The sequence below is a fragment of the Triturus cristatus genome, chromosome 11 (genome assembly GCF_964204655.1).
Source record: "Triturus cristatus chromosome 11, aTriCri1.1, whole genome shotgun sequence".
In the NCBI taxonomy this organism is placed as follows: Eukaryota; Metazoa; Chordata; class Amphibia; order Caudata; family Salamandridae; genus Triturus; species Triturus cristatus.
Window position 1 is genome coordinate 520,271,094 of NC_140594.1, and position 14,002 is coordinate 520,285,095.

General features: G+C 49.4%; 1 protein-coding gene across 1 annotated transcript in view; it reads right to left on the reverse strand.

Annotated features, from left to right (window-relative positions):
* LOC146784501 (zinc metalloproteinase-disintegrin-like VLAIP-B) overlaps positions 1-5,204 on the reverse strand; it is a 3,966,015-nt gene extending 3,960,811 nt beyond the window's left edge. The window contains exon 1 of the mRNA XM_085632966.1: positions 5,058-5,204. Within this exon, the coding sequence (XP_085489092.1) occupies positions 5,058-5,175 (118 nt within the window). The 5' untranslated portion in view covers positions 5,176-5,204. The remainder of the gene's footprint in view (positions 1-5,057) is intronic.
* Between the last annotated feature and the right edge of the window lie 8,798 nt (positions 5,205-14,002).

Sequence of the window (14,002 nt, forward strand, 5' to 3'; positions counted from 1 at the left end):
CAACCTCTCTTTTTGAAAAAGTCAGGCTGCTAAATAGAATACCGGAATCTTGGAAGGGCTCGACAATTGTGCCAATCCACAAAAAAAGAGATAAGGCCGAGCCTAACAACTACCGCCTAGTAGCTCTGGTAGATAATGAAGCAAAATACTTTGCGAGCATCATACTAGAGGAACTCACATCCTGGGCTGAGGTGAATCATATAATACCGCTGAACCAAACTGGTTTTCGCAAAATGGCCAGTACATCAACAAACATCCTCACAATCTCTCTACTGATCGACGCAGCAAAAACCTCTAAATTGCCTTTACACCTACGTTATATTGACTTTAGCGCTGCATTCGACAACGTAAAGAGGGGCAGACTTTGGGGGGAAACTGGCGAAATGGGGCACACCACAGCCCATTTTAAACATTCTGTCGCTTCTACATACGGATACCTGGGTGCAGTTGAAACTAGGTGGTGGCACCCACCTCTCCTCAAATGTTCCCACGACAAAAAGACTGAAACAGGGCTGTGTGCTCACACCAACCCTGTTCAATCTATTCATGGCCGACCTCCTGAAGGCGCTCGATGTGACTGTTGCACCGAGCGAACTAAAGGCACTTACTAATACCACTATCACCAATTCAGATTTCAGATGGTAAGGAATCTTTCCTACTTCTGGGAAAACCCAGCGAACTAAGGACATTTATTAATACCACTATTATCAATTTTGATTTTAGACTGTAAGGAACTTTCCTTACCTCTGGGTTTTAACTGGTTCTATTAGAAGATTGTCGTCGTTTTATAATTCCAGTGCCTAAAAAGGTAGCAATGGTGGATGAAATTACATTGAATGTTTGATTAAACTGTTATTCTTTTAAGTGTTAAAAATGCAATGGTTTTAGTTAACTATGCAAAAAATAAAGAAACCTGAAACTGTATGTATACTGGCGCTCGGTTGGTGCCGCCTTAACTGCCTGCAGCCTATAATGACACCTCTACCCCAGAGTCTAACGGCAGAAAGTCACCTATTGCTTTCTTGATCTAGGCATGTTACGGGCAAAACACCTGATCACAAAAAGATGGAAGTTGTCCGACTCCACCCCCACCAAATCAATAGCCTGGAGGCAATCGCTACTAGTGTGGGCCAGGGCGGAAAGCGTGGCATTGCACACTGAGGACACCCTAGGCCTCCGCAAAATCCCCACCGCTGAGAATTGGTATGCTATCCGGCATGATTTTTAGGGTGAACCACCACAAGATACACAAGTTCCAACGACCACCTCTCTGGCAGAACTATGTGCAGCGAGACCCTGATCCATCATTGCACAGTCGAAGTGGGCATGCTGCGGAAGGGACAATGTGCTCACCCCAATCCATTACATCGTATTCCTGATGCTAGCGGCTGCAAGTGTGTGTACTGCATTTGCGAATAACTCAAACGGGAGCCAGTCAACACCCCAACAGGGCCAAGTTTCCCTAGTTATTTTTGTTTGTCCAACTTTTATTCCACCTCCTCCTACTACCTGCAGGTACAGATGGACGAGGTACATCATAATCGAAATGCAAGGATGCCATCTGCCCTACCAGTGGCAACCAGGAACATCATAATCAAAATTCAAGGATACCATATGTCCTACCAGTGGCAACAGCAGAAACACACCACCAAACTTAAAAAAAATATGATTGCACACTACCGCTTGTACGGATAAAATCAACATCGGAATGTCAACTGTACTGTAATGGAAACACTGTACATTGAATGACAATTGTATTATATATGGTAACAGTGTTTGCAGTGGAATATTCATTACTTGTGATTGTAACTGTTTTTCAGGCTTGTGCATATAAAATGATAATAATAAAAACAGATTTAAAAAAAAAATAAAGTGTTCCAAAAAGTTCAGCGCCTCATCATTTCTGCTACAGCGCTGTCCCTATTTGTTGCTGGCAGGGGGAGTGCCATCACTGTGGATGCAGTCAAGTTGGCCTATGGACTGTGTTTTTTGCAATCATCTCAAGACAAAGAGCACACCATTGCTTTTGCCTCTGGTGCTCTCACAGATGCTATGCTGAAACACATTATAGGACTATTGAGGGAGAGGATTTGTCCTGCTGTTCGTCTGTGGAAAGATTTAAATCGTACATATGGGGAATGCACTTTGATCTTTATACTGACCACAAACCTTTGCAACATCTTTTCAATTGTTCTAGAAAGACCTCATCACGATTAGTCAGATTGCTATCCAAGTTTCAGAAGTACAATTTCACTGTGAAGTACATACCGGGTGAAAAAAATGTGAGGGTGGACTGCATATCCAGACTTCCTATTGCAGATGAATGTTCTAATACTATGCGTGAGAATGAGTGTTTGATTGCACTGTTTGAGGACATTCTGGGAGATAACGGTACCATCACACATAGACAATGACTAGGTGCGTCTGAGCAACATCCTATTCTGCAATCCATTGCTAAATTCATTGAAGAAGGGTGGTCGAAAGATAGAAATGTTGGAAGTTTCTTCTACACCTTATATTCAGGTTGCAGAGGACCAGGCTATGCTTGAAGGAGTGTTACGAAATTATGTTTGTGCGCCCCCAGTATCACTCAGAAATGTTCTGATTAAGAAGGCTCACAAAGGTAATTTGGGTCTCAGTAGTACTTGTAAAAATCTTAAACAATTTTATTGGTGGCCTGCCATTAGAGCTCAAGTGTCCAAGTTTGTAGAGAACTGCACAACTTGCTTGGTTTCTGACATGCACTGGAAATTGAGTGAGGAACCCATTCACATGGTACCATTGCAGGATGAAGTATGGAAGAAGGTGGCTCTTGATTTTCCTGGTTCATTTGATGTGTTAATAATTATCAAGAAGTACATGATGGTATTGGTAGATTATCTTTCCAAATGGGTGTATTTCGAGTTTACTTCTGTTCCAAACACAGGTTCTTAAAAACAAATTTTGGTACAGAGGGATCGCCCAGGAAAATTGTTACCGACGATGGCACTCATTTTACCTATGTACGTATGAAAGATTTCATTGATGAATTTCACATCACTCATCTCAAAGTAACTACTCTTCTTCCTCAAATGATCTAGTGGAGCAAATTAACACATTTTTAAGGAAGGTATACAAACAGTCTTAGCCATGGGGTAAAAAGTTTAAACATTTCTTAAAGAAACAAAATTGGTCAAATTTGGTGACACCACATAGTACTACAGCTGTTTGTTCACTTTAGTTATTACGCAAAAGATCACCCAGATCAACAGTTTGTCCTGATTGGATCAAACATGTAAGTAAAAAAGGAGAAAATGACAACAAAAGCTTGCCAATAGAAGCAAACAAGGTGGGATCTGTGCAGGATAAAGTTAAGGTGGATTTTGATAAGAAAAATCATATCAAAGAGGTAACTGAATGTGGGGGATTGGGTTCAGGGATAAGGAAAGAGGAGTCTAAACTGTAAAAGCTAGTCGGTGTTGAAAAAGTTTCTAAAGGATCTGTTCTTTTATCTTGTAAAGCTTGGTGGACAGGGTTATACCTCTACAAACTTCAACAATTCAAGCTGTAAAAGGCTGTGATAAAGACGATGACTCAATCTGCAGATCTTGATCGGAAAATTCCAAGACACATTCACTCAACAGAGACGAAGAAAGCAATTTCATGTCCAGTGTTTGGGCTAGTCTACTGGCAATCTAATGCTTGATGAGTTGATAGATGCTGACACTCATGATATTCCAAGCAGGTGTGTGCAGTAATTCAACTATTGGTAAACTGTCAATAAATATGGGCATGCCTTCTAAATGTAAATATTATTATATTATGTATCATATGTTTAAACCTCTGTATAGCTCTTTTTTCATTTTGATTTTATGTTGCTCCCAACTTTGTTTTTCAAAAAGGGGAAGGTGTTGTACCATAGTGTGTATGTAATAACTTTCAGTAAGCGTGAAGGCTCAAGAGTCTTTACACATTTTGTATTTAGTGTGTTGAGCCTTTCCAAAGTTGTTATTTAGCAGTAGCAGTCCCTGGAGGGAGTTCCATGGGGCAGTGAGGCGGGCGGGGGAGGGGCAGGGTGGGGAAATGTAAACACCGGAATATGGATGAACTGGAGGCAAGTACACATTTAAATAAATAAAACGAAATCTCAGACCCAAAGGGCATTTTCCTTCGACACTGCCTTGTGCTATATTGATGTGAAATCTGAACAGTTTATTGTTGTTTGCAAACAAGTCTATTTGCAGAAAACACTGATGATGCCTGATGTGTAGACACGGCCTTCCTCGTGAAAGATTCTGCTTAACGCATCTGACTCACATTTCGAACACCTCGGTAGGTGAATCGATTTTTTATAGATTTCACAAGAGTACAAGATGGTCGGGGTTGAATTGACATGAACGTCGAGCTTCTTCTGTGCATGTCATACATACATTGTGGTCGTGCTGTCGCTATAGATAAGGATGGAAATGTTCATGTACTATTACAAAAGTATCCCCTTTGTTTTGTAGTGATCAAAGGATGATGAACAAGAAGTGACTCCTGTGTATTTTTTTCCTCGTGTACTATTATGGGTGCTCCATCGAAGGCCGCTACAGATTTTCCATGGGTGAAGAGGAAGTACGTGTTTTTGTAGACGAGTCCACGTCACTGTCTCATTGTTAGATTTTTTTTTTAAAGATGGTGCTGCTACTTGAAGGTTTTTTCAATATCCTATGTGATAAAATTGGAACATCAGAAGGATATAAGAGGCGCTGCGCTCAACCCAGCTTTGAATGCCCCCTCCCCCGCGTTTGTGTGCGTCACTTCGGGGTGGTGTCCTCGAAGGCACTAGGTACTGGTGCTGCTAAGTGCTAGGACGAAAGTGTGACCCGTTTACGTTTCTAAAAGAGGCCTCTGTTTTTTCCAAGGTGAACTTAGATCGGATAATAGGCGCCCGCTAGGTGCATTTGCGAGTCCATTACACGCACGCACCCTGCTTTAGAGCTGTTGCTTGTTGGCTGCAGTCCTTACTGACCACCAGAAAGACTTTATGTACCCACACACAGACTTCTAACCCAGCTTCTTTGGAACTTGCTTACCTTTAGAAACCATAACAGTACGGCTTAGGAGCAAAAACCCAACCACTGCACGAAGGGGCATCGCGAGATGAGAGCACTGTCGATGCAACCGAGCATCTGCTACGTGAGGCGCGGCCATTAATTACCACAAGCAAGTGCCCTCTCGACACAAACACTGCTTGACTCGCGCACCATAAACGTGAAAACGTCTCCGGAAGTTCACGTTCCAGATGCCTTAACCAATGGCCCGCTTGTTACCTTAAAAGCGTGAGGACGCCCCAGCAGGAAGATCCTGCCATTCTGTTGTGAACTCAACCAACCGCACAGACCCTCCTGGAAGCGCGTGCTGCCCACCAGAGAAAACCAATATTGGCATTTTGCCAAACATTTAGGATGTTAAACGCTAACACGTTTTCAGGTTATAATTTTATTTTCCACATCAATGAGAATCTTGCAATGCTGCTGTAGATAGTGTAACGGTCCTGACTCATGACATAGAACGCGCGTATCACGTGTAAAGGAAGCTTGAAGTTGAAGAGTATTGTTGTAATTTACTAATGAATTATACTTGAACTAAGCCGTCCCGTCCTAGAGGCGGCTGGTGAGTGTTGCGTCGTGGGCGTGTGAAGCACACAAGTACGAGCAACAGAGAGTGTTTAGGGGTTCTCCCCAGGGTCGGATTGGTAACGGGGCTCGGGAAATGGCCGCAGTGTGGGTAGCCGAGTTCCAGCTGTGTACTGCTTTTTTGGGCAGCCTGGGGGCTGGCTGTGCTATTAGGATGCTGTCAGTAGCCCAGTGGGTGCCTGAGTGGCCTTTCTGGAGGCAGATGGGCAGAGGTATCACTCCATTTCTCTAGCTGGGCCGGCCCTAATTAATGTATGCTGATTGTGGGGGGACAGGGGGCCTGAGCAGAAGTGGTCTAGCTTGCATTCATGTGTGGCTTAGCAGTGTGGACTAATCTGTGCATAAAAAAAAAATCTAAGTGAAGTTAATAAAACATGCCCCCCCACCAGGCGCGCAACACCCATTGGACTCACAGGGCTTCAGCCCCCCCCGTCGTGTGTGGCAGCCCGGGCTGAGACACCTTCCCGGGCAAAAAAGCAGCCGCACCCGAGCACTTCACGGGTCTTTAAAAGACCATTTGCATGTTAATGAGGCCTTGCTGTTGTTTCACCCCCTCTAAGAGCCCCTGCAGCTCCACTCTGCCTATTGCTTAAAGTTCAGCCCCCCCGAAATTTTTGCTCAGCCCCCCCCGAAATTTTTGCTCAGCCCCCCCCCGAAATTTGGCTCTAGTTGCGCCTCTGCCCCCCACCCCCTTTCTTTTCATACAACTCTGAAGCAGTGTTTTGCGGAAAGGCAATACGCAAATGTGGGCCCATTTTTTTGGTGTGCCCGGGCCGATATTTGATCCCAATCCAACTCTGAGAACAGTGGCTGGCTATGCCTAAAATTATTAAACCACAACCATGATGCGGGTAAGCTGATTTTTGGGTTATATATTGTTTTGCGAATTAATCACCCATGGGTTCAGATGCCTAAAATGCACCTTCCTTTTCACAGACTACCCAACCCCGGGAGCTGTGATTAGGACCATCAACCTACAGTCACCCTTAGTAGGTTAGTAACCTAGGCTCTTGCAGGCCTTATTATCATCACTTTTTTTTAAATATGGTAGTCAATTCTACTTTATGATTGTTCCTATAGGTTGCTTTTCATCCTTCCCCTTGTCCTGAGGAAGAACCACACTCTGAGGATGTAATTTTCCCTCCACGCACTAAGTCGGGTCGAAACTTCGTCAATCGTCCCTTGAGGGCCTGTACCTTTTGTCAGCATTGCCCCATCCAACAGATGAGACTTCTCTGCATTATTTGTAAATTATCAAAAACAACTACAAAAATGACCACTTAAGGACAGGCCATAACGAACTAGTGTTGTTGCAAAGTAGAACCGGTTCCGATCTGAATCATTGTAATATCTATCTTTTGAACCATCTTCACTCTGTGTACTCTTCCCTCCTTTTTTATCTTTATCTATATCACACACGAGCACTACTCTTTCACCCTCCCCCTTGAAGCAACTTATCTACAACTATTATATATGATAATGTTGCTTACTTTTTGAATATGTCTCTGTGAATAAAACAGAAAAGATTTTTTGTCTTGAAAAACCATTGGGTGCCAGTGTTCCTTTTCTTTAATTTGAAGGTGCTATTTGGAGAATTTTTGTGTGTATTTAGTACCTAGTCCTGAATCTATTCATGTCCAAAATAATGTTAGGAATCATTAAGTTCTCTGGACTTAATTGTGTGACAAGTATGTCTATGACCATTGTTTTACTATAATACTTGATACCCAGGTCCGTGGCCAAATTGGGTTACCCCTTTAGTATATACTGGATATTTCATATCAGCTTAATGAATTGGTTCAAATGAGGCTTTCAGGAGTTTGGAAAGAACCAATTTCAGCTGCCAGGATATTGCAGAATGTTTTAGCGGTGGAAAAGCCCTGCATAAGACCTTCGAGAATTCTTTTACGTGTCTAGTAGACCAGAGAGAAGTTTATACTGTTTTCCTTTTGGAATCTTGAGATTGTAGCTAAATTCACTTTGATTGAAGAGTGTGGCAAGCCATACCTCACCAGATGAAGGAGAGATGGCGATAGTTGTTACAGCAAAGAGCAAAAAACGATGTGTATTATTTATGGAACAGCAGTAACATAACTGTTTCTATTTTGCCACATAGGATTTATTTGTGGAAAAAGCACTTGACTGCTCCAGGATAGACTTGCATTCCACTGGGATACTCAATGATCCAAACTCATTGTCATGAGGTGCCATGCCGACAAATTGAGAGACTATATTTGAGGATGCAGCACCTGACCGCTGTTCATGGAAATGAGATTCTCCATTGGTTGAAACTGAATGGGTGGAAACACAGATAGGGGAAGAAGCTTTGTGTACAAGCATTGCCTTGACTATGCAGGGGCTATGAGAATGAGACAGCATGGTTCCACCTTGCGAATCACGCTGGGGATGAGAGGAAAGGGAGGAAATGAATATTTGAACCTTCCTGTCCATTGTACTTGAAGAACATTACCCCACGACCCTCTTTCTAGGAACCTGCTTGCGAACAGCTTCTATTTCTTGTTGGCCAGTTTAAAAGAGATACAGATTTAGGGTACCCCATTGTTTGAAGTTTTGCGATAACTGAGCTTGATTTATATCCCATTTGTGGCATTGACTTGCTCTTCTGTTGAGACTGTCTGCCCACTCGTTGTCTATTCCTGGGAAAATGTAAACTTGCAGAAAGACACCATGCATTAGTAACCACTTCCGTATTTGCTGGGCTTGCGAGGAGAGGTGTTTTGATCTCGTTGCCCCTTGTTTTGCATGATAAAATATGGTGGCAGTGTTGTCGGTTCTCACGAGAGCAGAGGGATTGCAAATTCTGGGAAGGATTGATTGCAGGCCCAGGAATACAGACTTTAGCTCTAGAAGACTTATGTGCATTTGTGCTTCCTGAACAGACCATTTCCTGTGGATTTCCCATTCCTGAACACGAGTCCCCCAACTTTCCAGGGAAGTGTCCGTTGTCATTATGAATCATGGTTGTGCTGCCTTGAAAGATAGACCCAGGGAGATATTGACTGCTTTTCCCCATCATGGCAAAGTTTGCTTCATTTTAGGGGTGATGTTGATTATGTCATCGAACGAACCGTGCACCTGTAGCCATTGTGCATCCAATTGTTCCTGCAGCCGTCTCATGTGCAGATGACAATTTGGTATAAATGGAATGCAGGATGACAGCATTCTCGATATTGACTTGAACATTCTTACTGAAGTGGGCCTTCTTTATTCAAGGGAAATAGCCATATGCACTATTTCCTGAACTTTCTCTGCTGTCAGGTAAGCCTTGGCAACCCCGGTGTCCATAATGGCACCTTGAAACACCAGCGATCGGGATGGAATCATGGATGATTTGTCTGCAACAAAAGAGCTGCCAATAGGCCAAGGTGGATCTTTTTGCAGAGAGGACTGTGGGATCCTTGAACAACCAATTGTCAATGAAGGGAAATACCTGGTGCCCGGATCTTCTTAAGACATGTGAATGGGAGGAGCGCTAGGTGGTGCCAGCCAAGATGGCCGCACCGAGGTGAGGCTCCTGGATGCCTGCCCCTCGCATCCGTCCTATATCCTTCGAAGCCGTCCTAGGGCCGACCTAATGCCCGCCGAATGCTGAAGACTTGCTGCCCCACCTCCGGTGAAGATTTCAGCCGCCTACGAGTCGCCGGAGCCGAGATAGGTGGCCCGGGAGACCCACCGGTGACTGGGACGCACTCGGCCAGTTCCTCGGCCGGCAGTGCACTTTAAGAGAGCCCGCGGCATGCCACGAGGGGAGGAGGCCGCGAAACGGCCTGAGGCTGACCAGGAAGCGGAGGAGCCTCCGGAGCGGGCAACAGACCTCAAGTAAGCTGGGGGGAGGACTGCGGATGGTGCGCACCCCCGGAGCTGCTGCAGGGTGGGGGCCCACGAGGGGCGACGGCGTGGCCCTGTCCGGCGGGCGGATCGGCCCGAGCTGTGCTGTGCTAGGTGGGCCCGCCGATGAGACTGTGTGTCTGGATCTCGCTGGAGCTGATGCCCGCTTCCCCCCCTCTGATGCCGGACATGGGCCACTGTGTCTGAGGGAGCTGGCTCCTCCCGGCCCCTCATTTACCTGCCTGGGCTGCCCGCGTGGGGGACTCGGACCCCTGCCATAGTCCCCGCGTGCAGAGTTGTGGAGTTTCCCTGGCGCCTGCAGCGCCGGTGTGTGAGAAAGCTGTGCCAGATCATCTGCGTTGCGCCATTGCCTGGGCGCCATCGCCGTCGGCGGGGAGGCCCCCCGCCCCATCACATCTCATCTCCCTTGCCCGGTGCCGCGCCTGGACTGGCGGCCGCGGAACTCCTTGCTGTGTGGGCCGTGCGTGTGACCTGGAGCGAGGGACGGCGCTTCAGAGGCCCGTGGGCTGCGCGCTGTGGGACGATCTTCGCGGGCGAGGACTGCAGGGCGGGACCCGCGGTGCGGTGAGGGCGGCTCGGCCCTGATCTGGCTGGAGGGGGTGCGTGCTGACCGGACTTGGGGCGCTCCCTTGCTGGGGCCAGGAGGCTCCGTCCCCCCCTTCCTTATCCGCGACGTCTCTGTTCTTGGCCCGGAGTGAGGAGCTGTTTCGCTTGGCGGGTGGGGGCAGCCTGCTGGTCCACTACACAGGCCTGCGCGCCCGGCGCACGCTCCTTGGGCCCACCATGGGCAAAGAAAGAGGCCCCAGACCGCCGGCGGCGTCCCATCAGACGAAGATTGACCAGTTCGCAAGCTCGGAACTACCGGGTGCGGGAGGAGGGGAGGCGCCGGCCCCGAACAAGGACTTGGCCACCATCCTACAGGCCATTGACGCCTCTCGCACATCCTTGGAGGGGATGGTTGGGGAGGTGAAGGTGGACGTTGCGCTCTTACGGCAGGACCTCCGCAACGCCACGGCCCGCATTACCGAAACGGAATCCCGGATCTCCACGGCGGAGGACGACATTCGCCAGTTGCGGGACCAGGTCCGGGAGCTCACCACCCACTCCAAGGAGCTACACCGACGGGCAGAGGATGCCGAAAACCGCGCCCGCCGCAACAACCTCCGCCTGGTGGGCTTTCCGGAGGGGGTCGAGTCGGGCCGCGCCGACGATTTCCTGGAAGCTGTCAACTTGGTTCGTGGTGGAGAGGGCGCACCGGTCGCTCGCGGCCAAGCCTCCTGTGGGAGCCACTCCGCGCCCCTTTATTCTTAAAATCCTCAATTTCAGGGACAGAGACGCTATCCTGCGGGAGGCGCGGGTGAGCGGCCCTTTGACTTTCAACAACCACACCATCATGATCTTCCCGGACTACACCCGGGAGGTCCAGGAACAACGCCGCTCCTACACAGAGGTAAAGCAGAAACTGCGCTCCCTGGGCCTCCAATACCAGCTTCAATTCCCGGCTCGCCTGCGCGTGGTTTTCCAGGGCAAGACTGTGTTCTTCGATACTCTCAGAGCAGCTTGGACTTGGCTCACCGAGGAGAGACCTCTGCATCAGCCCGGAGGGGTGTCGCCCACCAATGTGCCCCGGGCCCAAGGCGCAGCTGCGCCCCAACGACAGCGGCGTAGGAAGCGCACGCACTCCCGGCAGAGACGGGGCGCGGCGATGGCCCGGACCCGGTCTGCGAGCCTCTCTGACAGGACAGTGAGAGACTCCTCCGCCTCATCTGGAACATCATCTCAGGCGACCGGGGGGTCTCGGCGCCGCCTGTCACCTCGGCCGGACGGGCCTCTTACCCCCCGCACCGTGCAGATTGATTTGTCGGACCTATCCCGCAGCCCTGCTATATGACTTCATACTTGTATCCCGTGTCTGCCGGGGGAGGCGACGACCTTGCCCGATGGCAGGGGTGGTAGGGCTCAGCAGTCTTTCACGTTTTTCCGTAACAACCTAGGCCGCATCATTGGAATCCGTGCCTCAGGAGGGGTCCACCACGCTCTTTATACCCGAGCGTCCACGTTTGGGGTTCTGTGACTATTGGTTCAGGTAGGGCGACAGATGCTTCCGTTCTTGAAGTGTAGGGAGGGGGGTGGGGGGGTTGGTGTTCGGGATTTGTTGGTTGTTCCTCCTTGGGGGATTGTTTTGTTTGGTTTGGGTTTGCTTTCCACTGAGCCTCTTATGTAACACCGCGCATCGCATGTCACCACACTGCCCCATGCCGCTGTCCATGCGCGCTCCCCTACCGCTCGCATTGAGCCTCTTGTACGACGCTGCGCTTCGCATGTCACCACACTGCCCCATGCAGCCACCCATGCGCGCTCCACCGCCGCACGCTTCCCCGCGTTGTCCGCTGGCTTCCCCTAGAGCGGGGGCCGTAACCCCGACGTCCCCTGGCCGCTTCCCTCCCGGTGCGCCCTCTTCCCGTCGTAACCATGGATGACATAGCTCCCAAGGCCCAGCTGCGCATCTTGTCCTGGAACGTGAATGGCCTACTGGACCGGCTCAAGCGCACCGCCGTCCTTAAATATGCCCAGCGCACGGAGGCAGACGTGCTCCTGCTTCAGGAAACCCACCTGCTTGGCGAGAACTGTCCCTTTCTGGCGCGCTATGGGTTTGATCGGGTGTGGCACTCCGGGTTCGCGCGCGGATCACGGGGGGGTCGCAGTCCTGCTGCGCCGCTCCCTCCCTTTTGTGTTTACCCGGGTGATCCACGACCCCCTTGGCAAGGGGATTGCCGTTTGCGGCACGCTTGAGGGTCGGCCGCTCAGTCTCATCTCCCTCTACGCGCCGCCTTCCGGGCTGTCTCAGGCCTTATCGCAGGCCTCGTCTCTGCTGGCGACTCTACCGCCGGGCACTGTTGTTCTTGGGGGAGACTTCAATGCAGTCTTGGCCCCACAACTCGACTCCTCGGGTCTGGTTTCGGCGCCTCGAGCCGCGCGGGCGAAGCAGCTGGCGGGCTGGGCGGAGGCTCAGGGCTTATGCGATGCATGGCGGACCTGGCACCCGCGCGCACGGCAGTACACTCATACCTCGGCCGCCCACCACACCCATGCGCGCATTGATGCGATCTTTGTCCCACCCACCGCTTTTGTGAGCATTCAGGACATCCGCATCCTCCCTAGGGGAATATCCGATCACTCTCCGGTCCTCCTCGGCCTGGGACCCCCGCCCCGGGTGGCTCGTCAGATGTGGCGCTTCAACGCTTGGTTCCTCCAGGACAAGACGCTCCGTAGGGAGGTGGGGTCCGCGTTGGCGCACTACTTCAGTGACAACGATGGTTCGGTCTCCTCTGCGGGCACCCTTTGAGAGGCCTGTAAAGCCACCATTAGGGGGGCGGCCAAAGCCCATGTGGTACGGCACCGCCAGAAGCAACTCCAGTGCCTCACCGCCTGTGAGGCCCGAGCGCTGCGACTGGAGCGCTCTCTCTCTGAGTCCGATGACCCGGCTGGGACCCGGCAATTGCGACTTCTGCGTGAAGAGATTCGGCAGCGGTCGCTTGATGCGGCTAAACTCCTCTGGCAATCCTCGTTGGCGACGGTGTAAGGGTGGGGCGATAAGAATGGGGCGTTGCTGCACCGGCTGGCTAACTACCCCAGGATATCACGCATCATCCTGGCTGTGGCCGACTCGGCCGGGGTTCTTCAATCCTCCTCCGTGGCAATAGCGGAAGCTTTCGCGCAGTATTACTCGCAGCTCTATCGGGCTAGGGCAGTGTTTCCCAAACTGGGGTCCGTGGACCCCCAGGGGTCCCTGACACATTCCCAGGGGGTCCGCAGGCAGCAGTTTTAAAAGCACTGCAAAGTTCCTTGAAGAATTAGCAGTTTTCGAGCAACAATAAAAGTGTCAAGATAACACCAGTGATTAATGTACCTGCTAGAGGGAGATGAGTTTTGTGAAGTGGCAGGTTTGACTTATCTAATGTAGCACAGAGGGTTAATATGCCTGCTGCAAAGAACGTGTGCCATGCATTATAAAAAACAGTATTTTATGTGCATAGGTCAGTGGGTTACTGCTTTTGTCACAGAGATTCTTTTGTTACTCTGCAGCTCATAAGAGACGATCATAATCTAGCACAGTGACCTATAAACTGTCATCAAGGAGCTGCTTACACACTGCATGGTACAAGTTAGTAACTTATTTCTTTTCCCAGTCTTTCATTATCCTGACGCTGCTAACGGGGTTTATTTGGGTGGAAATACATTCTTATTGTTAGTCAATGCTAACCACTGTGTTATGTTCTGAATCCTAAGTTTATGCTTTTCCAGACCAAGCACACTTTAAAAATGCCTACCAGTATGAAAGACATGTGAATCCTACACCTTGTAGTCCCTTTGTCTTATGTAACATTTTCTCTACACTGATCTACAAGTATGATTCATTGTCTCTATATGTGTGTGATGTAATGTGCTCTGACATCCTACAATGGTATGAG